The 26,186-nt window shown below is 50.1% G+C and overlaps 3 protein-coding genes and 1 long non-coding RNA gene across 5 annotated transcripts; 1 reads left to right on the top strand and 3 right to left on the bottom strand.

Moving 5' to 3' along the window:
* Positions 1–7,089: 7,089 nt before the first annotated feature.
* Positions 7,090–9,159, bottom strand: LOC120693063 (cilia- and flagella-associated protein 91-like). 2 transcript variants are annotated; one of them, XM_039976463.1, is made up of 5 exons: positions 8,945–9,159; positions 8,452–8,863; positions 8,121–8,363; positions 7,484–8,032; positions 7,090–7,383 (listed from the first exon to the last, which is right to left on the bottom strand). In XM_039976463.1, exons 2-5 carry the CDS (start codon positions 8,854–8,856, stop codon positions 7,363–7,365), a joined length of 1,218 nt encoding a protein of 405 aa, XP_039832397.1. In that variant the 5' UTR covers positions 8,857–8,863; positions 8,945–9,159; the 3' UTR covers positions 7,090–7,362. The 2 variants fall into 2 exon arrangements, with proteins under 2 accessions (XP_039832397.1, XP_039832396.1); XM_039976462.1 differs by having other exon boundaries at positions 8,452–9,159.
* Positions 9,160–13,380: 4,221 nt separating this feature from the next.
* On the bottom strand, positions 13,381–14,808 carry LOC120691713. Its single transcript, XR_005682362.1, has 2 exons — positions 14,414–14,808; positions 13,381–13,819 (listed from the first exon to the last, which is right to left on the bottom strand). It is a non-coding gene; the product is annotated as an uncharacterized LOC120691713 (long non-coding RNA).
* A 1,412-nt stretch (positions 14,809–16,220) lies between these two features.
* LOC120693228 (neurogenic locus notch homolog protein 3-like) lies at positions 16,221–18,830 on the top strand. Its single transcript, XM_039976638.1, has 6 exons — positions 16,221–16,596; positions 16,667–16,813; positions 17,885–17,968; positions 18,083–18,211; positions 18,302–18,421; positions 18,526–18,830. Exons 1-6 carry the CDS (start codon positions 16,461–16,463, stop codon positions 18,594–18,596), a joined length of 687 nt encoding a protein of 228 aa, XP_039832572.1. The 5' UTR covers positions 16,221–16,460; the 3' UTR covers positions 18,597–18,830.
* A 4,347-nt stretch (positions 18,831–23,177) lies between these two features.
* On the bottom strand, positions 23,178–24,658 carry LOC120693439 (EPIDERMAL PATTERNING FACTOR-like protein 4). The gene is made up of 2 exons (XM_039976866.1): positions 24,051–24,658; positions 23,178–23,933 (listed from the first exon to the last, which is right to left on the bottom strand). Exons 1-2 carry the CDS (start codon positions 24,127–24,129, stop codon positions 23,683–23,685), a joined length of 330 nt encoding a protein of 109 aa, XP_039832800.1. The 5' UTR covers positions 24,130–24,658; the 3' UTR covers positions 23,178–23,682.
* Positions 24,659–26,186: the final 1,528 nt, after the last annotated feature.

Below are 26,186 nucleotides of genomic sequence, written 5' to 3'. Positions count from 1 at the left end.
ATGTAATTGATGGAGTGCATTGAACTGTGCCCACACCTTTAATGGGTTGAGCAGTTCCATCGGCGGTTTGAATAGTTTCATTTCGCATAGGAGCAAATGGATTATATGATGCAAATTCACTTAATGTACCCGTAACATGTTTGGATGCTCTTGAATCTAGTATCCAATTTGCAAGAGATGTACCTTTATCAGGATGAGCAAGGTTGACAAGGTTGCCAAGGATTGTCTTGGTCACTTTCAATTCCTTTGTATTTGATATTTGTTCCGAACTCGCCATACCTTGCTTGGTACAGGATGTCATTTCCTCTGTTCGCGTAATGAGCAAGCTGACCAATTTCTCTAGTCTAGCCAATCTCTCAAGAATTTGTTCAATTCTCTGATTTTCCCCCTCCTTCCTTGCGGCAGGCATCTCCATCTTCATTTCATCGACAGCCGACTCCAACTCGCTGCTCCCAGCAATGGCCGCCAGGAGCGCCACCTCTAGAGAACCAACCTTCGCCTCCATGTCCGTCTTTCTGGATTGCAGAGGCTCCAATTCCCTCCGTGTCTCCTGGAGCTTCTCCACCATCCCTTTGGCCTTCTCATTCTGTACATCACAAGCCACCGGCCTCGCTGCCTCCTCCATGGGTGCCGCCGCCTTCCGAGCCGCGGTCCTCTGGCTCCTCTGCAGGGTGGCTGGGGTCATCGCCACCTCCCCCGCCAAGGCCGCCATCCTTGCCGCAGCCTCCACCAATGCCATGGCCGACTCCTTCCCCGAGTTCACGGCCGAAGCCGTCTTCTCCGCGGCCTTCCCCTTGGCCGCCTCCTTGGACTACTGCGCCTTGTTGCCGGCCGCCTCCGCCGTCTCCCACGCCGCGTCCTTGGCCACGCCGGCTTTACTGGCCGCGGCGTCCTTGGCCACCCCGGCCTTCTCCGCGGCCGCGTTCGTGGTCTGGCGCAGCGTCTCGTGCGCCTTGCCGGCCTTCTCCTTGGCGGCCTCCTCGACCTTGGACTTGCCCTGCTTGGACCGCTCGTGTGCCTCGGCGCCGCGCTGGGTCACCGCCTCGCGTGATGCCTCTGCCTCGGCGCGCCCGCGCGCCTCCCGCGCCACCGCGAGCACCCGCACCGGGGCCGCCCCTGCCAACTCCCCCTGCGCCGGTTCCTCCACGGCCTCCTGCAGCGCGAGCACCCGCGCCTCGCGCGCGACCATCGCCGCGCACACCAACCTCCTCGCCAGGAACCCGCGCGCCGCCACCTGCAAGTCAGTCGCCGTCGCCAGCCCTGATACCATGTTGATTTGGGAAAACTCTGGAACTCACTCTATTCCTTGATCTCTACATTTACATATATACATAATACATAGGCCATTGGGCCTCCACACACATACGTACAGCCCAACAGCCCCGATATTCAGATACGTCTTAAGGAATAGATCTCTCTTTTGGGTTGCATTATTGCAGTTGCCTGCAGATCGTGCCACTGCATGTGGTTTCTAGCGCAGAGGACAGATTCAGTGGCCACCAGATTATTCCGAGGTCAGCCCTATAGGAGAAATGGAGAATAGATTATATCATCATGCAGTTGCGAAACAGGATCTGGACACTTGACTCCGGACACAAATAAGCACTGCAATTGCGTTTGTCGGCTGCATAATTGAGAGTGAAATGATGGATAATCACTTAGTGGCTACTCCTGTAGCCCCATGCTTTGCGTCAGCACAAGGCGAACGGTTCCCTGTTCATCTGGGCCTGAGCAAGTGAGCAACCTGCAGCCTCTCGCAGAGATTTGCATCGCTTTTCTCACCAACAGAATCTCTTCACTGTTCATCAAGATGGCCATCATTCTACATCCACGTCTCTGTGCTGCGAAATTGGAGCACCTACCATGGACTGAAAATGATACAAGTCATTGTCGGGATATAAGAACTGCGATGGAACTTCTCCTTCTGAAATCAAAGCATGTTAAAATCGCACTAGCGTCGCAGCAAACATCCATCGATCTTGTTCTTGAGATGGACTAGCAGGCAAGACTGTCACTGGCCCTATGCGGAAAAGAGGAAACTCATGAGATGTTGTCTGATGATGATGCAAAATAGTCAAATGCAATTCTTTTTTTCTTCAAATTCAGAATCCCTTCCATTTTTGTCAGAACTAGGGAGAAGCGGTGGCAATGGGTTTCTTTGCATTTTTAGGCACCGTTTAGTTCCTAAAATAAAAGTTTTTGGTGGTCAAATCGATTGTTTGACCAGATGTCGGAAGGATTTTTTTTACACTAATTTAAAAACTAATTCCAGAACCCGTTTGAAAACCGCGAGACGAATCTTTTGAGGCCTTTGACCGTACTATTAGCACATGTGGGTTACTGTAGCACTTATGGCTAATCATGCACTAATTAGGCTCAAAAGATTCATCTCGTCGTGTACATCCAAACTGTACAATTAGTTTTGTCGTTTACTTACATTTAATACTCCATTTATATGTCCAAAAAAAAAGAGGCAAAAAAATTTGGGAACTAAACGGCCCAAGATTCTCCTGCATCCACTCCAAGAGCTTGCACTGGAGCTCCTGCCTGTCACGAAAAAGGGCTGGGGCCTCTTCCCCCGCGCCTGGTTCAGGTAGGTCCAAGCGGCTGCTACCTGACATCCACAATCAAACAGCTCACGCCACACCGTCGCTGCGTCCTCCGCCACACCAACGCCAGGAGGCCCCGAGCCGCACCGCGGAAAACACATGGCAGCTCATCAGGGCCACTGGCCACATGGACGACGGCGGGGCGTTCTTAGGCAGCAGCGCCCCGAGGACGACGACGGACGGCCAGACGTGAGTACGTGATGACGCTGGGAAACTAGTAACTAGAGGCGCGGATCAACATCGTACGCCGAACGCACAGTGCGTGGCCGGTGCGCGAGTGGGCGATGACACCGTGCCACATGGGAACGACGGCAAACGACTCACCTCCTGAAAGACCATGGCAACTGTGGCAAGTTTGTTGACTTAATGCATGATGGCCAGAGGAGGAATCAGAGATGGGCTCTGAGAATCTCGTTCGTCTTTCCAATGGCGGGTCCGGCAGTGACTGATCATTAATCCCACTAGGGCCTGAATTATTGCCCAAAAGGCGTAACGATCCAAGGTCGTCTTCTTCCTCTTTCACCTCCTGTTTGTTTGTTCTCACTGAAACTGAAACATCCATAGTTTGAGGATGGCTATGTAATAGCACTATTGCACTGTGCCCTGGTCCGTGCTGCAGCAGAATGGAGATAAGGGCATAATGCGGTTGACTTGGGAAGAAAAGGATGGGTTAGTGATCGAGTGGCTAATGCAGTAATGAATGGATTGTATTGGATTTAGGCCTCAACCATCATATATGAGTACAGAAGATTTGGAGGGCAAGGTACCTCCCGTGATATATGGTAGTCTACGATCTATGTATCTAAACTACCAAATATACTCTAACATCGGTGATTGGAGAAGAAGTCGAAGGCAAAAGCCGGTGGACTGACAACCCTCACAGTTATAACGTCGGTGCGGTGCAGTTGCTGCAATTGGAGAGAAAATCGGTGAGTAACTCATGTAGATGATAGCTCTTTGTGCCGATGTCGAGGTAGCCAAGAGAGGGTGGATAGATATGCTCGAGGATGTCATGCGTAGGGTAGCTATCAAGGTTGCAGAAAATGAGGGAGCTGCATATGAAGCCGCAGGTGCACCACAGTGGTGGCACATAAGAGAAAGTGGCGTAGACGAAGACGGTGACGTGTCAAGGCAGTCATCGGGGAGGAATATTGATGCCGAGGATGACATCAAGACCGCCATGGCGACGCGTGCGCTGGGCTTGCCAGACCCAAGAACATGTCGAGGACGAAGGCGTGTACCGATGTTGCCAATACCGGAGTGCAAGATAGGGGAAACAACCAGACACACCATTGTCTACAGAAATAACAGAGAAGACATCCACGATGGTCGCAGGCACAGAAGAACGACGTGATAGAACATGTCGATGCAGCCTACTTGCTGGAGTACACGAAGTAGTTGGGGAAGAGACGGCGACATTGGCGATGAGGTTGCCTAGATGAAGCGAGTCAGAGATGGTATATAAACGGATAGTCTACGGCAGGGCCAGATAATTAGTGGGTAGCGGTGAGGGTGCTCGTAGAAGACGGAGCAACACTCAATTAGCTTGACCAAGACCGGTGGCGAGGAAGATGCAGTGACGGTGAAGACCACGAGCAGTGGCGTTGCAGTACTCGGGGAAGAGGTGTGCAATACGAGGAAGGACGTCATGGGACCTAGATGGATCATCCACGTTGGCTGATCAGATAGAGTATACGCGAAGTTGGCGGAGGCTTCCAATCAATGGAAGCGACGAGCCAGCGGAGGATGATGTGCATGACAATACGCGAAGTTGACGCCAACATTGAAGTAGAGACGTGAGGTCAATAAGTGGTGGGCGATGTAATCCGGATCTCTAGTAGTTTCAATGCTGATGAAGAACCTTGTAGAGTGTAGTGTTAGTTGAGCCCGTATTTTCATGGTAGGGAGTCTGGGAGGGATACGGAACAAAAGTTCTCACCGAGTACTAGTTTGGTTGTCCAAAACTCCAAATCAAGTCCAAACGCGCTTGGAGGCCAGTCCGCTAGGCCGAAGAGTGCGGCCCAATTTTGGCCACCTGGCCCCGATTGTGCTTTTGGCCCGTACCGCCACTGTTTCTGCTCTCTGGCTTCGGGAGCGGGGTCGGGCGTCGGAGAGACGAGAGGACCACCCCAGAAACCTCGCCGAGCCGTCTCCGCCTCTCCGGCGTACTTCGCCGGTCTTTTCGCTAATCCTCTCCTTCCTCCCCAACTCCTCCGTTCGTTGAGAACCGAGCGTAGCTCGGGTGGTCAGCACCGCGGGTGTGCGGCGGCCGGCGCGGGTTCGATTCCCAGGAATGATTCCGCATTTCTCACCGGGGGTACTGTTCATTTGAACAGTTACACCCAGTGGTCTACAACACATGTTGGGTACCGGTGCATCTCTTCAAAGCAGGCGTGTGAGTGTAAGTTGTAGTTCTTAGCTTTGCGCATAGGTGGTGTATGTGAGTGTGGTGTGTGTGGAGTTCTATGTATATGTATAAGTTCAAATGCTACAACTTGTATTACAAGTTACAAAGTACAAATTATGTCAGTAAATAAAAAAAAAACTCTTCCGTTCGTCTAGTTCTTCCCTAGGGTATTTCACCGGTTTCTTCTCACTAATCCTGTAAGCTCTATGTCTAGGCGGAGGACTGGATAGGCTGAGGATTGGTCAATGGTCCCCTTATTTCACTTTGCGTGGAGGATGCGTTCTGTTTTCCGATTTAGAAATCGCTGGTCTGAGGAGGCTTAATCGGTTCTGGTTTCGGTTTTAGAAATCAGTTATTTAAGAACGTTTGTCTGCTGTATCCCTTGAATTTTCGCATTCTTGCCTTCATCTTTAGATTCCACAGTTTTGTTTTCCCAGTGGGCTGTGTGAGGTTTGAGGCTTTCAGCTAATCCATGGCAAAGTAGCATTATAGGAACCCCCAATTTAGAACTCTCATGTCAGTTTTAAAGGTACATCTACGTGCCTACCACTCCATTTTTGGCACATAATGATCACTGATCATGGTTCGTGTGTTAGCCAATTTGACTCAAACTTGAAACTCCAGTTGCCTGCTGCCCTGCTCCTGTATGGCTGTATGTTCTTGCATTCAGAATATGCATTTTCCAAGCCCACCTTCTCTTGAGTGATGACGTGTTCTTCTAATGCCCAGCTATTGCGCATGATCTAGATATTTAGAGCAGTTATAGGTGATGCTTTTGTATTTGTAAAATCATATTGTTTTTTATGTTTTACTTTTCTGCGCTTTTTTGTTACATATGCTTCTAAACACTAAATGTTTACTCCTATTCCTAACCAAGTTAATCTGTAGTGCATGTATGAATGCTGTTCAGAGAGTTTCTAGACTCTTTAGTGCAGAAATACCTTCTTTCAGATCTCAATGACGGAGGCAATCAACAAAATCTGAGAGAAAGGGATTCCTCTCATATATTTGGATGTAAGAAATACACGATTTTTAAAAAAAAAATTGCTGTTTGCAATATTAGAGTACATAATATACTTCAATTGAGATTGATTGACTGTACATTGAGCCTTGTTCTATATCACGGTTTTGTTGTGAAAAAGTTAAGATTAATTTTTTTTCATGCATCTCACTTTCATCAGTGTGGTGGCATTTGCTATTAACAGTTTTTGGACAAGTTTGGAGATATCAATTCAATTGATGTGGCCTTCAAACGGCATATCTCCCTTTTGAGGGACCATATTTTTCTTCATTCAAGAATAGAATTCAAGAGTCTCGCACTGCTGATACTGCCTGCAAGACCCAAAAAAAAACATTGGATGTGAGAAGTTGTAGAGTAGAGAATTTGACGGTGTGATTGCATTAATTATTTTCCATTTTCTTGGAAGACTACTTGTTGAAGAACGGAGTTGTTACAAATTGGTTGTCAAAAGAGGCTGTATGTAATAGCAGAGAATTCTGCGTTTAGAGAAAACAGTATGGCCTCGCCTGGGGTCGCGCTTTCAGATATCATGGTGATAATATAACATAGGAGTAGGTATCTTATGTTTACTTGTTTAGGTCTCCTTATTCTTCCATCCTGTTTTTCTGCAGTTTAACCGAATCAATGAGAGTTTGTATAAAACGAGTGCTTTTCATTGTGACGTTGTCCTTGGTGGAAACAATGGTGATAGTGCGGTTGAGTTGAGAAGGAATGTATGAGTGGCTTGTCAGGGAAATTTACTTGTTGATTCAGTTTCAGTTACAACTGTGTAGGACTGATTCTGTGTGTGTTCTGTAGCGACAGAACAACAGAAGTGAACTGCTAAGCTTGGTTACCTTTTTGTTACTTTGGTTTCCTTGTAGTTTCAAAAAAAAAAGCACTTTGGTTTCCTTGCACTCCTTGTCAGGATCGGGCATAGCAAACATTACTGAGTGAGGGAGAGCCAAACAAATTCAGTGAGATCCTTACCCATGACGTCTGCGATTATGTGCTGTGGCTGGCATGTCCGCATGTTCACGGCAACACACATCATCTTGTGTTTTCTGGAGATTACACTAGTGAACACCTGCTTCTTTCACAGCTAAACAATACTGTATATTCCACGAGGGTTTGCAATCAAACCTTATTACATTGTGTGTCGTGGTATCCGTTCATACCAACCAATACCTCGCAAAACTTCACAAAGTGGACCACAAAAATATACAGTTTCAACTTTCAAACTTTCAAATGCGACTATGTACTGCTCTGAACCAGCCACGTTCGTTGCTCTCTTGGCACATTGGAAGAAATGCCCATCCATGGCATACACCTGGGACAAGAAGGCCTCAGTACAGGCCGCGTCGCACCTGGAGCACGAACAAAGGGAACAAGGCTCTGTCAAGATTACATGGCACGATGGTGATCTCCACGTGCACGGGGATGGGAATCTTGCGATTTTGTTTTCACCTCGAAGCCGACGAGCGACCGCGTCCGGCTGTACACGGTGGCCGCGGTGAGCACGGAGCTGGTGGACCCGCACTCGCTGTCTTTGAGCGACGCGTCCAGCCTCACGCCCGCCGACCACGGCGACGACTGGCCGCCCCCGCGCGGCGCCGCGCCGGCCACCGACGAGGACCGCTGCATCTTGGCGCCCCCCCTCGGCGGGGTGCCCTTCCTCCGGCTCGGCTGCCGCTCCAGCGCGTCGGTGCGCTGCCGGGGCGCGCTCTGGGACCGCGCCTTGGCGCGGGACGACTCCGTGTTGGCCATGTAGCTCGGGCACGCCTCGGAGGCCGCCGACCCGTGCCGCGGGCTGCTCCGCGCCGTCGCCACCGAGAACTCGTCGAAGTGGCCGCTGTACGCCCTCGGGCTCAGCTCCGTCACCGCCGACGGCGCCGGCGAGCACCGGCCGTGGTGCTCGGCAAGGAGATGCCTGTCCTTGGCCGCGTCTCGCCGCGCCGGCTCGCCGATGTCCATCTCCACAATCTTGGCGTTCTCCTCGCAGGACCTGTCCATCTCCTGGGTTTCCATGCTCGCCGCGATTAGCCATTGCCCGAGACCAGAGTGTTGCAGGCGCCGTGTGGCAGAGTGAGTGAAACCAACTTACGTAGGACCGGCGGTGCCTCGGGTGCTGCCGTGAGTGCCGTGGCCTGGGCGGAGGCGGCGGCGGCGGCACCAGGTGGTAGTGCTCCTGGACGACGCGCATGCGCTGCGCCCGCAGGTGGGACTGCGCCGCGAGCAGCGCCTGCATGCACCGGAGCGTGGCGTTCGCCTGCTTCCTCACCAGCTGGCCCCGCACCAGAGCTTGGAGCTTCACGATGCCCCTCAGCGCGCACAGCGCCGTCCTCGCCTGCCACGCAAGATGAGCTGAATCAATGGTTGGTCGAGTTGCATTATCCCAATCCTGCCGCGCGCGGTCCTGAGCTGCGGACGCGTACCAGGTAGCCTCTGAAGGTGGCCTGGATCCTGACCGCCGCCGCGTCCTCGACGAGGCTGGCCCTGCGAGAGGACAGGCGCGCCACCGCCGCCGCCGCGTGCGCCGCGGCCACCGCGGCGTCGGCGGCCGCCGCGGTCGCCACCGCGACCGCCACGGCGTGCTTCTTCTGATCGAACTCGATGTCCGTCGCCGACAGACCGAGCCCCTCGTCCGGCCCGCCACGCCCCGCCGCCGGGGTCGTCGCGGCGGCCTTCCCTTCCTGCCCCGGCCGCCTGAAGCTCCACCGCTTGTCCTTGGGTGCCCCCGTAGCGGGAGGCGTCGCCGCCGCCACGGCCATCGCCTCGGCGCGCGGCCTGTCCTTCTTCCCGGACAGGAAGCTCTTGAGCCACCTCCCCGCCTTCCCCATTGCTAGTCTGCGAGCACCACCGCACGCAGCCCACGATGAGACACTATACGCGTCGTATTTCACGGCGTAATCTACGGTGAGTACCAACCGGAGCGGACGCGACGCGAGTGCGGACGACGCAGCGGCCAACCACCCCGCGGCGCGACCGGCTCAACGCTCCGGTCAACCGCGGCGAGCCGACCCAATCACCCAACGGCCGGCCACGTGAAGCGGGTGGCCGTCGCGGCCACGAACACGGCGCGGATGGATGGTACGAGTAGGAGTAGCTAGCAACAGCGCCGCCGCGCGAGCTTTCGGCTGTCAGAATCTTTTTAATACGGGAGCGCAGGAGCATCATTGCAAATTGCAACTGTGGGCGGGGTCCGTCCGTGCAAATCATTCGGCGTCCGTCCGGCCCCCTGACAATGGCGAAACGTGAGCTGTGGGTGCCGCGATCCATCCTCCATGGCCCTTCCCTGTCTGTCAGCCCGTCCTTTTTTGTCCATTGTTCTTCAGGGCTCCCATCTCTGAACCTGAACCGAGGCCATGTTTAGTTCCGTTGCAAAAAAAATTTCAAAGAAATCTTACTAATTTGAATTACTAAATGAAGTATATTTATAAAACTTTTTGCATAGATAGATTGTAAATCGCGAAACGAATCTAATGATGCTAATTAATTCATGATTAATCAATAATTAGCAGATGGTTACTGTAGCACCACTGTTGCAAATCATGGATTAAGTAGGCTCATTAGACTCGTCTCGCGATTTACAATCCATCCATACAAAAAGTTTTGTAAATAAACTTTTATTTAATACTCCATGCATGTGTCGAAACATTCTATGTGATTTTTTTTTTGCATTTACGAGGTTTACGGGTCAGATCTGTTTGGCCCTGAATGTTCCCTGCTCGATTTCCTCTTCCTGACGCTGGTGCATTGCTGCGCTTGCAAGTTTGACATGCCGGAGACTGTCAGAGAGATAATCCCAGCAAACGGGGCACAAGAAATGATTCCGGGATGATTGAAGCGCCTGGTTTTCAGATTTGGACGCGTCAGATTCGGATTCCATGCGATTACACCCGCTGGCGCCAAGAACTCACATGTTCTGGTCGTCCACATTTGAAAGTTTTTCCACTGCGCTTGCGACCCCTGTGCTGGGCTCAGGGCTGTTAGAGAGAATCCGCGACGGCGACATGGCACCTGTTCGCGGTACGGCCAGGCCCGGATCCGCCTGCCTGCTTGCTGGCTGACTTTTTTTTTTAATAGGGTGTGTTTAGATTATTTTGTATTTTTTTTCTTGAAAGGAAATCTTCAAATATTTGAAGTATTAAAGGTAGATTAATCACAAAACTAATTACAGATCTCATCTGTAAACTACGAGACAAATCTAATGAGTCTAATTAATTCATCATTAGAGTACATTTACTGTAGCATTGCTGTAGCAATTTAGTACCTAATTACGTTATAATTAGGCTCATTAGATTCGTCTCGCGATTTACAATCCATTTATGTAATGCGATTTATTTTTTGACTACATTTAGTATATCATGCAAGCGATTTAAAAAAATTTATATTTTACGCTTTGGTATCTAAACAAACAAGGCTGTTCATCGATGCATCTATCCACCGATCGCCAGTGACCGTGACGTGGACGTACTGTGCCGTACCGGCGTCCCAGCTGGATGGGGAGCGGCATGATGCCGCATGGGTCGCGCGGCACGTGGCTTGCCCAGTTGCCCTGCTCGCTAACCGCGCGGACGTGGAGGCTCCTCGCACGCGCGCCTGGTCCTCCTGGCGTCGGTCGGTCGGTGCTCGGAATCTGATCCTCTGTTCATTATTTTCAGACTTGAGAGGGTAATCTTGGGGAGAGAAAAATGTTTGGGAGCAAACCCAACATTTTTATTTTTTGTAAACAATGGGCCAAGTTTTTCTCTTTATCGCTGTTTGTTGGTTGTTGGGATAAAATGAGTCTGAAGTCTGAACAGAATACTAGTTCATCTTCATCTTCATCTTTATCGCTTCATCATAATCCAGTCCCAACCTGGTTCAGGCACACGATTTGTATGATTGTATCTGCAAGGCTGCAACAAAACTCTTGATTGTAATGAAGCCAACGTCACGGACGGGTGGATGAAGTCGCGCTGCCCTCACACTGTGGATTCATCTCACCGGATTTCTTGATGCGGAACAGCAACCCGCACGGCGGGCAGCATCGTCACCACTGGAATGGAAAGGGCGGCAAATCCATCGAGAAAGAGACAGACAGAGCTGTCCGTAGTCCATCCACGGATCCACCGCAGCGTACGCGCAGGTAGCCCGGCGGACTCTGGCGCCCCTGCATCAGCACCAACGCCGGCTTTGCCTCTTAAAAGAGAATTTAAAAGGGCCCTGTTTGGGCTAGATGATGCCGCAAACCGTGGGCCGTCGTGACAGTGCATGCACTATGCTGAGATAGCCCAATACGAAACCTCAACATGAAGCAAAGCAATGGCAACACACCCACGGCTCTGAATTTTTTTAAAAATAATACGCGTCTGTATTTCTAGTTTGGAAAAACATACAGCTGGAAATACGGATACAAGCACGTATGGAAAGGATACATGAACAGCTACGCCAACCAAACTTCGCAAAAGACCCAAACAAAACAAAATTTACATTTATGCCCCTAGATCTTCCGCAAACCTCCTCAGGTCGCCCTCCTCGCCGTCAGCCACCGCCACCGGAGAGGAAGACGAGCACCCCCTTGAGCTGAAGAAGACACATCACACGTTGGCTTTGAGAGGAGTCGAAGTTGAAGAAGCCGTCGGCGGTCGCCCATCAACCGGGGCCGCGCCCCGCCTCCTCCAGCTCCTGGATCTGAGCTCGCCACTGACGACCACCGCCGTCGCCGAGGGAAGGTTGGCTCAGATCCAGCCAGCCACCGTCCACAAACCCTGAAGCATGCTCCGTCCCCTTGAAGAAGTAGAAGACCAGTAGCAACATCACCTGGCCAAGACGAAGAAGCGCCAGTCCCGACCTCCAGCACAAAACTCCACGACTCCACCGCCGATGCCGGAGAAAAGCGCCACCGGAGCGAGGAAGAAGCCTGGAGACAACATTCCGCAGCGACGCCGCCACCTTCGCCTCACCGACGCCGCCTAGGAAAACACGCCACATAGGAAATCCCTCACGGCAAACCCTTCCAAAGCTCCTGAAGATCCCGCCGTCGACAGCGGCCTCACCGGGAGCAGCTCGGAGCAGCAAAAGCCAGGCCAGCGGCCTCATCGAAGCCGCCGCCAGGAACCCTACCAAAACCAAAGAAACTACAAACCTAATACTAACCTATACTAGGTACTGCATCCGACGTCGATCTGGCCAACCCACCATTCCTCGGCTGCCATAGAGGCCGCCGGAGGGGGGGCGACGAGATCGACGCCGGATCTACGAATCGCCCTGGAGTCGCCTGTCTACACTGTAGCAACAAGAAAGATCGGGAGGCCTCCAACTGCGGCTCTGAATTTCTTCAGAGGAGAAAAATGTCACCTCCCAACCCTAGCAGCCCGACGAGTTGGGGGGACTCGCTCATCCGCTCGTTCCCCATCTACAGTGCTAGCGGGCGATTCAGGGGCGATTCCAACTTCTGGCGTCGATCTGTGCGATTCCCCTCCCCTGGCGTCCGCTCCGACGGCGTTGTGGAGCGGGGAATCGAACGGATCGACGTCCGGTGAAGGTTTTAGATGCTTTCTTAGATATCTAGCTAGTAGCTTCTGTGTGCCGGTGAGGTCGCCGGCGTCGGCACGGGTTGTCTACGAGCGGCGTGTTGCTGGCTGCGAGGACTTCATGGCGGCTTCTTTTGCTCCCGTTGGACCTTCCTGGTCCATCGGTGGGGGGTGTTTCTCCTCTGCTGCTGACCTGCTGTGGGTTCACTGATTTTCGGGATGGACTCTGCTTCTTCTCCGGTATCGGCGGCGGCGGCAACATGAGGTTAGTTCCCGACAACGCTTGTTTGGTGGGGGCAGCGCGGCCACCGTGGAATAAATTCACCCAGGTCTCCGTCCACCTCGCCGTCATGTGCTCCAGTGGCTGCGGCGGATCTGTGGGGCTCGTTCAGCTCGGATCTGAAGCTCCTCGTCGGGATTTAGATGGAGTTGAATCGGGGCTCTTCTTCTTCTTTGACTCCAGTCTGTTCTTCCCCTTCTTTTTGCTGCTGGTCCTGCGTGTGCAAGTCGCTGGGCAAGAGAAGGCGCGTGGCAAGACCGTCTCGAAAGGCTCGACAGCTGATGGGCGGTTACGGAGGATGTGCTGCAGCTTTCTATTGTTTGCACCTTCATTTCAAGGGATTGATGGTGGAGGATTGCAGCTTGTGCGCGCGGTTTGGTGAGCAGATGGGGATCGATGGCCGGGTCGAAGGTGGAAGATCTACAGTAGCAGTAGGGACTTGGTTGTAATTTTCTTATTCCTTGGGGTTCTTTCTGCAAAAGTTAGGTGTACTGATCTATTTGCATCCTTTTAATATATACTAGAAACCTGGCGCGGCTTTGCCGCGCCCTCGGTGTGGCTTAGCCGCGGTGGTAAAATATTAAGCATCATAGTACATATTACATATGCCATAGGGCAAACAACTGTTGTTTCAAAGACATGATCACAATAGCTTGGGGAACCCAGTTAGTGGGCCCTCAGCCCCAGACACACTGATTTTTAAAACAGTTTCTTAGAAGTCGGAACTCTCTGATGATAGATTGAAAGCCACCTGATCACCACAATCCAAGTTGTGTCGAGAGTGCTCAGGGCCAACTCCCATCAAGTCAAGATAGTATTGGTAATGAGATACCATAGTTGTGATTCCTGGTGAACATCAACAAGCGGATCCAAGATTATCAACAAAGTGACAGATCAGTCTGACCTGTAAACAGGAATAGCACCTCTGCCATAGTACTCATTGCAATCATGAGAGTAGCTCTGACTGGGGCTCAATTGCACCACCATGTGATTCACTATATCCATCTGATAGAAGACAGTTACAGTACTTATCAGAAGCTACTTGGCAAAAAATCAGATTAATGTGCAGAATATTCCAAATTAGGCGTCGTGGCTATCTCTTTCTGAGATTTATGGAATCGGGTGATAGATTGCTGGGTATCAGGAAACTGTTCGGAGGGAAGTTTCTATAGCTAATGATAAATTTCTATAGCTAATATGATGATTTGGGAAACTCTATTAGCTTAGAATAATTAGAGACAATTTCAGATTAGATATGGTACCACTTAAATTATTATTTTTCAATGAAATGACAGCCGAATAAGATCTTGTGGAGATTTATATGACTGAATGGGCAATAGAACAAACCTAGCAAAGCAAAAAATGTGTGTTGTATTGACATTTCATCAAATAGTAAATAAGCATGGAAGCAGATAAGGAGTTTGGCACTTCAATCAATATGGGTTGATTACATAGATGAAATGAAATTTAGCTAACATATAAGTACTACTTGCAGAATGGGGTTCACTACAGCAATTTCAGCATACAGATTTCTATACTAGATAGCATTTTGGATCATAGTTTGGGGAAGCAGAAGCAATATGGTTTAGAAAGGCATACCTATTACAGGAAGCTGGGATCACTTCGGATCTCGGTAAGTGGCCGACGGAGAGGCGTGAACGAGGCGGTCGCTGGTCGGCACAACAATGTGAAGGTTGGCGTCGCCGGTCCCGTCGACGAAGACGGCGGGGTTGGCGTGGCCGTCGGCTGCGTCACCTGCGATGAGATCAAATGTCTGGGCCCTCGTGTTTCTCTTTGTATTGTATACCAGATCGAGCGTATGGGGAAGGAACTTCTGTGTGAATTCAAGAAGTTGTGCGTTACATGTGCGGTCTTGTGGAAGGCGAAGTGTATCTGAGATTTGTGGAAGAACTGTGGTGGAAAAGGATACCGGAGCAACGGAAGATATTTAGCTTGTGTTCCGGCTTGCCGTCGCACGGCTCCTCCTCCGCTCGGGAAGTTTCTAGCGATTCAGAAGAGGAAGCGTCGCGAATTTCCTTGCTGGAGTACTAAGCACGTTCAGGAAGATTCTTGTCTCCAATACGTGCGTTCAGGAAGCTAACCTATATAGGCTTACTTTTCTCCGGCCGTTGCTTGAGAATCCAATGGACCAAAATTGTTGTAGACAAGTTTCGTCTATTAAAGATGTGCATCCTCTTCGCAAAAAAAAAGAAAAAAAAGAGGAGAAAAATGTCTCGTGTACAAGCCGCGGACGCGGAGACATCTGTATCCCCGTTATATTTTCGCTCAGGCTAAATCCTCATCAAGTTGACTCGCCAACACAAACTCCACGGTACTTAGGCGACGCCTGGCACGTTTCCAGGACACGCACGTCGTATCGTTTCACAGAGAGAGACGCACGCACCATAACCAATCAGAAAAAAAAAACCGTGTCCGTGTACAAGCCGTGAGCCGTGTGAAAGAGCATGGAGCCATGGAGGCTCCTAGGCTTGCATTATTTCACACACTTTTTTTTCTTCTACGAGTCCTCCTCCTCGGAGGATGATTGGGGACACGGATTCGAGCGTCTTCTCCTTTGCTGGCAGATTAATGTTAACGTCCATTTTCTGGGCGTACAGGTGGCGACGGTTTGATCAATCGAACACGGCCGCGTTTCTTTCGTGTTTGAAATCATGGTGCTCCCGGGGCGCGCTTAGACCGTCCACAGCGATAGGAGGAAATGGAGGAGTAAATCTACTGTTTGGCACTGTAGATGTACTGTTTGGCACTGTAGACAGAGAGGGCGTGGGAAACGAGGCAAGAGCAAATTTGCTCTTGCTCTTGCCATTGTGGACAGCCTTAGCGTGGAAAGGATAAGCATCGCCGTCGCCTCCCCGCGGATGCATGAACGAATGAATGTTCGGGTCCTCGCAACATGTCAAGCAGTGTTTCGCTCCTACGGAACTTGGATCACAAAGTACTCCCTCCTTCCCCGTTTATAAGGCATGGTGGAATATGACACGGTCTTCTAAACAACACTTTGACCATTTATTTATCATATATTATATCACTTTTGATTATAAACTTATAATCATTGTAAAATATATTTGATTATGAATCCAATCATATGAAATTTGCATTATAAAAATAAAAATTTAATAGTCAAATTATTGGTCAAAGATGATAAGGTTTGAATCTTGATATACGTGTATGCCTTATAAACAGGGAAAGAGGGAGTAGTTCAACATATTCGAAATTTTCAGTCCAAATTTCTCAACAGCTTGGAGTATTTCAAATATCGTGTTTGAAATTTAAATGCTACCCGCGCTCCCTCATCCTCCTAACGACTCTTTTGCTTCAAAATCAACCCATATTTAATGCTGCCCGGCCCAAGGGGAACTAGTAGTTCACGGGCGCCATTTGGGAATGCGCTTTGAACTTCGCTCGCGTCGCAGGCCGCAGCTGAGCGAATCCTGGAAGGCCCTCCTCCCATAAAAGCCCTTCGCCGCCTGCCCTGCCACTGCCACCCAACTGCCTCCCCACTTAAACGCAACCGCCCACTCACGGAAAAGTGACGACGACGACGACGACGACGAGCGCAACCGCCGCCTCGCCTCGCGTGCGCGGAGGCGGAGATCGAAGTGCCCGACCAAACAGACCAGCCTCGATGGCGCTCGCGGCAGGGAGGCGAGGGCTCTCCGCGCTCGTGGCGCTCCTCGCCGCAGCCGCCGCGGCCACCGCCGAGGCGTCCGGCGCCGACGACTTCTTCTCCCCTCTCGCGCCGATCTTCGCGCCCGTCATCAGTAAGCCCGCTTTCCGACTCCTCTGCCGACGCCTTGGTGTCCCCTGACGACCCGGTCTGATCCCGAGCAGACTCGATCTGCAGCACGGTGGCCTGCGGGAAGGGGAACTGCACGGTGGCGCCGGGGACGCTGGGCTACCGCTGCGACTGCGAACCGGGCTGGACGCAGCTCCATGTCGGCGACCACCTCAGGTTCCTGCCATGCGTCATCCCCAACTGTAAGCAAGCCAATCCATACGCTTTTGCTGCTGCTGCTGCTGCTTCTTCTTCTTCAATCAGGGTGGCAATTTAAATTCAGATATGAGTTCCGCTCTGCCAGTGTTCACTGCCGCGTGTTGCGTTGCGTAGTTGGGCAGGTTCACGGGTCGCGGATACCACCGGCCCGTTGCTTGCTTGTCGCGTCAGATTTGGCGCATAAGTGCCTGCCAGCTCCTTTTATCCGGGACACCACTTGATCAACAGCTTTGTTTTAGGATATGTGGAATTCAGTATGGTTGTTAGGAAACCATGATTGTGCTCCCTGATGGTCTGGGTGCGTACGGGTGCTGGGAGCGCGCTAGGCGCTCATTCACTGATCAACAGCTAGGCTAAGACCATACTGCCATAACGGCTTCTGCCAGCTCAAAGGTTGTTCAGAGTGAATATCTGAATTTTAGATAGGAACACTAAATTCCAGGACATAAGACATAGCTTAAAAAAACCTGACGTGTGGGACTGTACTAGCACTCTTCATGCATTGTGTGTGTCCAGATGTATTGCGTGGAAACTCAAGACTACTGATGTTCTGCAAGTCTTGTTTAGTCAGCTTTTCAAATTATTGTCAGGCAAATATGCAGGAAAAGTCCAAATGCATATGAACTTAACTGGAACGGCTCTATGTTCGTGGCGTTTCAATTTCGTTGTCAGTCTACTATCACCTCCACTAGAAGAGAAGACAGTTTCGTGAATTCAGGGCGCGTCTCAATCGGATAGAAAAGGATTGTTCTTTTCTAGGTATTATATAATTTGTTTAGATTGTTTGGGTCTAGTATCGTTTTCAGAGTTGCTTTATGCTTTTTACACCACAAGAAACACTGCTGAAAATTATATAATGCCTTTATTAGATTATATTCAAACCTGAAAATACCATGAAATCAGTTTGTAGCTTTATGTGACTTCAGGAGGAATTTTCCGCTGTTACCTCTATCTTCAGTATCCTTCGAGCAACACTTTTTTTTTGCGCTGGCAACAACTTTATTAATATGTGCTCACATCGTTTGAAATGACCGAATAATAATATTTCCTTTCAGGTTCCATTGACACTTCGTGTTCCAATGGTTCGCCAGCACCAGCACCGACGCCTTTGCCAGCACCTAAAAACTTCTCGCTCGACCGTAATTGCAACATCTCATCATTCCTGAAATATATATGTTTTTGTTGTTAGCATGATATTTTCATGCCATATGTGTTATTCAATTAATTCTGCCTCCACCAATTCGTTCCTTCAGCATGTGAATTAGCATACTGTGGCACCGGAGGCACATGCAGGAACGGCTCTGGTCTCAGCTACCACTGTGAGTGCAAGGATGGTGACAGCAACCTTCTCAACATGACCACAATGCCTTGCTTTCAGAACTGTAAGATCAAACGCTCCATGAAATTTGCCTTCCAAATACAGACGCTGCCATATCAATTCCCATAACGGCTAACTCATGGCACCCTTGCAGGCTCCATTGGTGCAGATTGCTCAAGAATTGGGATCCTCCCCTTCTCAAACTCTTCCAGCAAGTCCCCTGCACCACCTGGCTCGGAAAGCATTTCTAACAATGGCAATGTAGCAGCACCAGGTACAATTTTCTTTTCATATGTCAAAAAATGAGCGTAGTCAACTAGTCATGTGTGTTTTCATGCAAAGATTCAGATAACTGATGTACTGGCGATGCCTATACAGGATCCATTTCGCAGAGAATCCTACTGCCACTGCTTGTGGTGGTCTCACTGGCCATCGGTCAGGCAATATAGATCGAGGATGGAGCATCGCACGGTAGCCCTAGATTGGTTTTATCCACGGGACAGGATAGAGTTGATAGCCTGTTAGGGATACGCTTTGGGATGTGCTATACTGCTGCATGGTTACATTTGATAGTTGATTTCCATTGTAGGAGATGTTAGGGACTTCATCAGTTTCTGTCGATATGGAATAATGGAGTAAATGTTTATGTGAATAATGGAGTAAATTGCCTGTTTATGGGATTACTGCACCTAGCCTGGTCCTGAACATCTATGATCAGATTAAGATGAGATTATCTCTGATCACCTGGCCTCACTACCGGAAATCCTTAATTTGCTGAGTGTTAGACTCCCCTCGTCTTTCCCAAGGCCAAAGCACAGGTCTAAGGCCCGGCCTCGGTCGTGGTCGTCTCACATGGGCTACGGTGCCGCTGTGTAAGGATAGGGCAGGGGTTCGGGGGTTTTCTTGACCTGCGTGAGAAGGTCTTCTCTTAATGCAATGCCCGGGGGCAGTCTTGCCCCCCGCATGTCAAGTTTTTTAGACTCTTTGCCGAGTGTCAAATATTTCAAATGGAGACACTAGGCAAATATAAATTTCAAATCTAATATTTAACCACTAAATAAATTTAAATGAAAAAGTTTTCAACTACAAAATTGTGTAGCTTCACAAGATCTACAACTTTTATATTGATTTTTTATTTTTTGATAAAGTGATAGTAAATTTGTTCACAAAATCAATAGCTCTCTGATATAGTTTCAAAAACTATATATGAGACTTATAAGGTTTGTGAACAATATTACTACCACTATGTCGAATGAGAAAAAAACTAAAATAAAAGTTGTTGATCTTCAGAAGTTGAACAACTTTGTAGTTGAAATTTTTTTAATTTGAAATCATCTTCTCAACAAAAAGTATGTTTGAACTTCTGAAATTCAAAATTCAAATTTTGTAAACAACATCGGATGGAGAAAGTACCAAAATGAAAGTTGTAGATCTTGAAAGTTATGAAACTTTGTAGTTGATAATTTTTTAATTTGAATTTATTTAGAATATGAAATAAATCATTCAAACTCGAAGCAAATAAAAAGTAAAAAACCTTTGCCGAGTGCTAAATAGGGGACACTCGGCAAATAATATGGGTCCCTGAATCCGCACCGCGCGCACACTATTTTTTTCTGTTTTTTTCTCCATTTTCCCTCCGGTCGGCCTTATCCACACACGCGGCCCTCCTCAGTCCTCACGCGGACCTTATCCACACCACCCATCGGCTCCCTCCTCCCGCTCGCCTCCGCTCTCCAACCCATCGGCGCACGCTCTCTTCTCCGGCGGCGGCGGCACGCGGGGCTCGGCCTCCTCCTCCGGCTGCGGCGCGCGCGAGGCCCGACCCCCTCCTCCTCTGGCTGCGGCGCGCGCGGGCCCGGCCCCCTCCTCCGGCTACGGCGCGCGGGGCCCGGCCCCCTCCTCCTCCTGCGGCGCGCGGGGCCCGGCCCTCTCCTCCGGCCGCGGCGGCACGCGGGGCTCGGCCCCCTTCTCCATCGGTGGCCGCGGCGCGGCGCCCTCCTCCGGTGGCGGCCGCGCGCGGGGCACGGCGCCCTCCTCCGCGCGCGGGGCCCGCCCTCAGATCTGGCGGCCGGCGGCGGCAGGGAGCAGCCGCGGCGGCCGGCGGTGGCGGGGAGCGGCTGCGGCGGCCGGCGTGGGTAGAGCGATGGTCGGCATCGGGATTTTTTTTATTCAAATTTTTTTTGCCGAGTGCCGAGGTAGACACACGGCAACTTCTTTGCCGAGTGTCCGACAGAAAACACTCGGCAAAGAGCTCTTTGCCGAGTAAAAGGTTGCCGTGTATTGTTTACCGAGTGTTACACTCGGCAAACACTTTGCCGAGTGTATTTAGGCCTTCACCGAGTGTCTATGGCACTCGGCAAAGCCCCGAGATCTGGTAGTGACTATTACCTCTCCGGATAAAAAATAGTTTTTACAATAAAAATCGAGCATAGTTTTTTTAAAAAAAATCATAGGGGTGACTTGGAACTTCTTTCAAGATTTTGTAATATTTTTTAAAATACAAATTTTCTCCTCCTTGATGTTCCTAGAGGAGGGACACCAAACAGGCCATGCAAAGGTCTTTTTGTTATGGGCCAAGGAGGACTAGGCCCTCCTCGCGGTGGGTCCGTTTGTCGTGGAATCCCTGCCTTGGGCCTCTGTGGCTTTTTACGCCCATCATCGTTGGACCTCCATCGGCAGAAGCGTTCTTTTCTTTTCAGTACAGTATTCAGGATTTCAGGAGAAGAGATCTTGGATAAATGCTGAGTGATAAGTGGCAACAAGAAGTGGCGAGCAAAAATTAGGCAGCTAAGTTTCAGCGCCTGCAATCTGTTGCATATATTGTGAAGAAAAAAAACTATGAAATGGGTGGTTGCATAAACTGGAAACTGCTAATTTCTCCACAAGCTGAAATCTTTGGCACAGTTCTAACTTCTAGGCCCAGTAGTAAGACTGACTGAATGCAAAACAAAAAAGGGAAAATATTTACAACCCTACTGTTTCCTTTCATCCACTATGAACAATTTTGCACAGTCAGACTGACAATGCTAACACCATTGTAGTTGTTGTCCATCATGCCATCATGGTTCTCCAAAGCTGGGCATTCCAGTGCACATTGCACTCCAAGACACGCAGATCACTCCCCTTGTTTCCCAGCTACAGAGGCCCGCCTGTATCAGACTCCCTTGTTGACAAAGAAAGATGCTCGATTCTGTGTTACCAGAACTCGGTTTTGTCATATTGTTACTGCTCCGTGTTCTTGTTCCTTGGTTCTGCGTGGAGGGAATCAGGGAAGTGGCTGCACTACTCAGGAACAGCGTGAGAGCGTTGCTTTGATAGCAAGCAACCTCACTCCCAAGAATACGCTTTGGCAGGTGCGCCGGCGCAAACTGCGAAGGTGCCCACGCCCTTTTTGTTTTGAGAGAAAAACTGGGCACCGGCTAGACACTTCCAAGAACACCATTTTTCAGGGGAGCATCATCAGCAGCTCAGCCACACAGATTTTGCTCTCCTACTTCTCAGCATAGCATCTTTTATTTACCATTGTAAAAGAGCAGCAATTTTCAGTGAATTACAGCACGACTCTTCGGTGTTGTTATTATCCAGCAGCAGCTGTACCCTAGCTACGAAATGAGAGTGACGCATTAGTACTTGAACAGAGCTGTAAGCTTTTTGGTGTCGTAAGCTGTAACCCTTTTTAGGACTCTTGTACCATCTCCGGCCAGCTTCATAGTAGGCTTTTAAAAATGCCCAAGGACAAGCCTCAGTGTCAATCACTGACAGGAGCAACCATGCCCAGAAAAATTTTCTTATCCCCTTTTCGATCGCAACCCCAAGAATTATTTAATACATTATACTGTATTTTTACCTATTTGGCCACTCGCTAGCTCCAAACTTTAAGCGTCCATGGCGACTTGGCGAGAGCAACGAGCTTACGAGCAAATGTCCAGGACGAGGAGGAAAGCCACAATTTTCGCAAAGCTGCAACTGCAGCTGCTGGCCTCATGGTGCGTGCCTGAATGACACAAAATGCAGCCTAGCCCTGCGACGGGAGGATTATAATGGAACGATGATTGAACTAGCTTGCCCTAGGCCTGCAGATAAGCCTAGCTCATGTAAACAAATGCAGCAAAAACAAAAGCATTGGCATCTGAAGTATTTTTTTTTCTCGAGCCAGGCCAGGCCTGAGGCCTCTCTAGGGAACTTATGCTGATTTGACGTGAGTAAAGCAGCAGCAGCACTGGCAGTAACATAAATTAGTGCCACTGCCAGAGAGGAGGCTCACTGTTCCTTGACATTGTGTATGCACACAGGCCTCACATCTCCACAAAAACATCACATCTCCATCACATTTCCATCACATCAAAACATTAAATGTAGCAAATGATCCATGTATGGAGTACTAAATGTAGGTAAATAAAAAAAACTAATTGCATAGTTTTGATGTACGTTGCGAAACGAATCTTTTGAGCCTAGTTAGGTCATGGTATGACAATATCTACCACAAACAAACGAAACGTGCTACAGTATGCTACAGTGTTTTTCACCCGCGCTACAGTAAATTCCGGGGATCTAAACACAGCTAGGCTCGCTTCCCTTTATTTCTAGCTTCTGTAAAAGCTGGGTTGGAGGACTGTGTCTACAACTACAACTTCCTGCTATCTGAGCCAGCCACTGTTTCACCTTCTCATCTTTTGGGGGGTTGGCTTCGAGCTGCTTTACTGTGGTTTTCTGCGCACTCTCATGCTACCTCAATCGATCTCTGCTCCAAAGTTTGGGTTTTCTCATTCGACGGGAAATTTTCAGTGAACTGAAGTTTGTGTGAGAATTTCCTTTTTAAAATGTTTGTGTGAGAAAAAAAGATGGTTTCTCTGAGTGCTGCCTGACTGCATCAGGAACACTGATGACAGAGGCAAGAACCTGAACTACTGAGGAAGTGGTTTTCAGGCCTCCCCTAAATCCAGAGCAACGTGATGGCAGAATTCAGAACAATTTGCGTACAAGATGATGAACGTTATCTCCGAGGGACCAAGAGTTCACGGCACAGCTGATAATCGCAGGGGAATTACTAATATCCCATGAACCGAAAGGAAGTCATGAACGAATAAACACCGCAGGAAGCAAAAGGCGGAAAAGGAAGAACAAAAATGGCGGCATCGGCATCGCTCTCTTTGTACACACAACAGACAACCGGTTACTTACAACGGATTACACTCGTATGCATCCAAGAACTCAGCTCAGCAATGTTGTTTCAATCACTAGCTGATAGAATCGAAGCCTCACCATCCACGAGATGTTTCCCGGGCAAATCTCCTCATCTCGTCTCCTCTTCCAACCAAGTCGCTTCTTCCTTGCTTGCCGCAAGTGTTCTCTTCCTTATCTCTCTCTCCTCCAGTAGTAGTAGTACTACAGCTAGAGCTAGCTCGCATGCGTGCGGTGCAGCCACCATCCATGGCGACGCATAGCTGCCGCCTTAGCCAGCAGCCAGCTAGCTAGCTAGCTTCAGTGAGTGAGCGAAGCATCAGCATGCGCGTAGGAAGAGCTTGGGGCGGTGGGTCAGGGCATGAAGAGCTTGTTGCCGCACTTGCAGCGCCAGGCCTCCGGGTAGTACTCGAGCGGGAAGCTCCGGCCGGGCTGGATGGCCACGTGCACCGGCCGGCAGGGGTGGCAGCCCCCGCACCGGCTGCGGCACGTCGGCGGCGACGACCCGGGCCCCACCAGCCCCCGCCGCGCCGCCGCCATCCCCGGGTCCCATGAGGAACCCTCCTCCGGCGCCACCCGACCCCTCGGCGGCGACGTGCACGTCCCTGCAGAACGCGAGAAAAGACACGCATGTGAGCTGGTAACAATAATGCAAAGAACGCCCCGCGGCAGGCGAGCGGCCGTAAGAGTCGGCTGGCATGTGCGGTGTGAGAGTGCAGTACCGAGAGCGGAGGAGTTGAGGAGGAGGAGCAGCAGCAGCACGGCGGCGGAGAGGCCCCGGCCGCTGCCCGGCCAGCCCATGGACGCCGCTCGCGCGCCCGTGGTAGCTCGACCAGGACCAGATCTCGCGCGCGCCGCCGCGGCGCCCGCCGCGCCGGGCTCGGAGACGGAGCGAGGCACTGTAGCTGACGAGCAAGACGCCGGGGGGAGAGCTAATGATGGAGAAGAGAGAGCGAGCAGCGTGTGTGCGCGAGTCAATTCGCACGCATGGACCGTGCCGTGCGCGCACGCGCTGAGGGATCCAGAGACGAGAGAGAGAGAGAGAGAGAGAGAGAGAGAGAGAGAGAGAGAGAGAGAGAGAGAGAGAGAGAGAGAGAGAGAGAGAGAGGGGCCGAGGCTGGCTGAGGTGGGGTGGTGTCTGGGGGCGCGGCGAGCGGGCGTGATGGCTGCGCTTGCTATTTGGAGCAGCTAGCGTGAGCTGCTGGGTGGGCGGAGGAGCAGCCGAGCAGGAGAGGTGGCGGTGGCGGTCTGGCGGAGGGTTCTGGCCTGCTGGGAGGGGAGGTCTTGCTTTGGTTGTGGTGGCGCTCGGGCGTCGCGGTGTGCGGGCAGGGCAAGGCTCGCCGCGCCCCCTCGTGCGCCTGGCCTGGGGGCAGGAGCAATGCGGCTCGCAGACTGATGGGCGCGGGTCGGTGGGGTCGCGCGCGGCGCTCGGCCTCGCGATTCGTGAGGGGCCGGACGGTCCGGGGCCTGGCACGGCGTGCTGGCCGGCGGCGTTGCCGTGCCGTGTGCACCGCCTGATCGGTACGTGCGTGCTCAGACTACCTGGCCAAGTGGCCAGGCCGGCTTTTTTCAGAACTGAAATATGTAAGACACAGTCGCAGCTAAACTTACGCCGAGTATTGTCGTTACGGTCGAGTACGTTAACCACACGTGATCAATGCTATAGTCTAATTTGGGTAGGCTGTTGGAGATCCTAACCTGGTTCAGATAATTAAAATATACTCCCTCCTTCCCCGTTTATAAGGCATGGTGGAACATGACACGGTCTTCTAAACAACACTTTGACCATTTATTTATCATATATTATATCACTTTTGATTATAAACTTATAATCATTGTAAAATATATTTGATTATGAATCCAATCATATGAAATTTGCATTATAAAAATAAAAATTTAATAGTCAAATTATTGGTCAAAGATGACAAGGTTTGAATCTTGATATACGTGTATGCCTTATAAACAGGGAAGGAGGGAGTATGTTATAGAGTTTCTCAAATAGCAACTTCAAGAGACTCTTTATATCTCTCTTCATTGCTAGAAATAGAGATTTTTATGGAAAAATATTCTCCAATAACTTTTCTAAGTGGTTATACAAATATAGTCACACTCCATAACAAAAATAACTTTTTATAATAATATATAAGATATAAAAAACTATTATAAAATGAAAATATATAAAAAAGCTCTCTCCACATTCCTAGCTGCATACACGCATATTTCAGGGGGTGTTTAGTTGATGAAAGTTTTTTGTTCAAGGGTTACATCAAATGTTTGACCAGATGTCGGGAGGGTTTTTCGGACACTAATTAAAAAACTCATTTCAGAACTCACCTGGAAACCGCGAGACAAATCTTTTGTGGTCTTTGACCGTATCATTAGCACATGTGGGGTACTGTAGCATTTATGGCTAATCATGCGCTAATTAGGCTCAAAAGATTTATCTCGTCGTGTACATCCAAATTGTGCAATTAATTTTGTTATTTAACTATATTTAGTGCTCCAAGCATGTGTTCAAAGGGGAGCACAAATTTCGAGGTGAAATTTTTTGGTAACTAAAATGGCCCTCGGCACTTCGTGGAGCTGCATTCCCGGGTGGTGGCCGGCTGGCAGCGAGCAGCAGACAAGCAGAGAGAGTGAAGCTCGATTGAGGGAGGGGTGAAAGCGGCGGGACAGAGCAGGAGCAGGGAGGTCTTTTCACGTACCCTCTATGCTGGCCAGCTGACTGCATACCATTCATCAAAATCATCAAATAGTTAGTCTCGAATGAAGGACAATAACAAATTTGTAGGAGTCAAAATAAAAATAGCTTTCGAAGGAGTAACTTTCGTAAAGATGGTAAATAGTTAAATAACACT

This window comes from Panicum virgatum, chromosome 9N, assembly GCF_016808335.1.
Source record: "Panicum virgatum strain AP13 chromosome 9N, P.virgatum_v5, whole genome shotgun sequence".
NCBI lineage: Eukaryota > Viridiplantae > Streptophyta > Magnoliopsida > Poales > Poaceae > Panicum > Panicum virgatum.
Note: the sequence above shows the minus strand (reverse complement) of the source record. Positions and strands in the feature narration are given on the sequence as shown.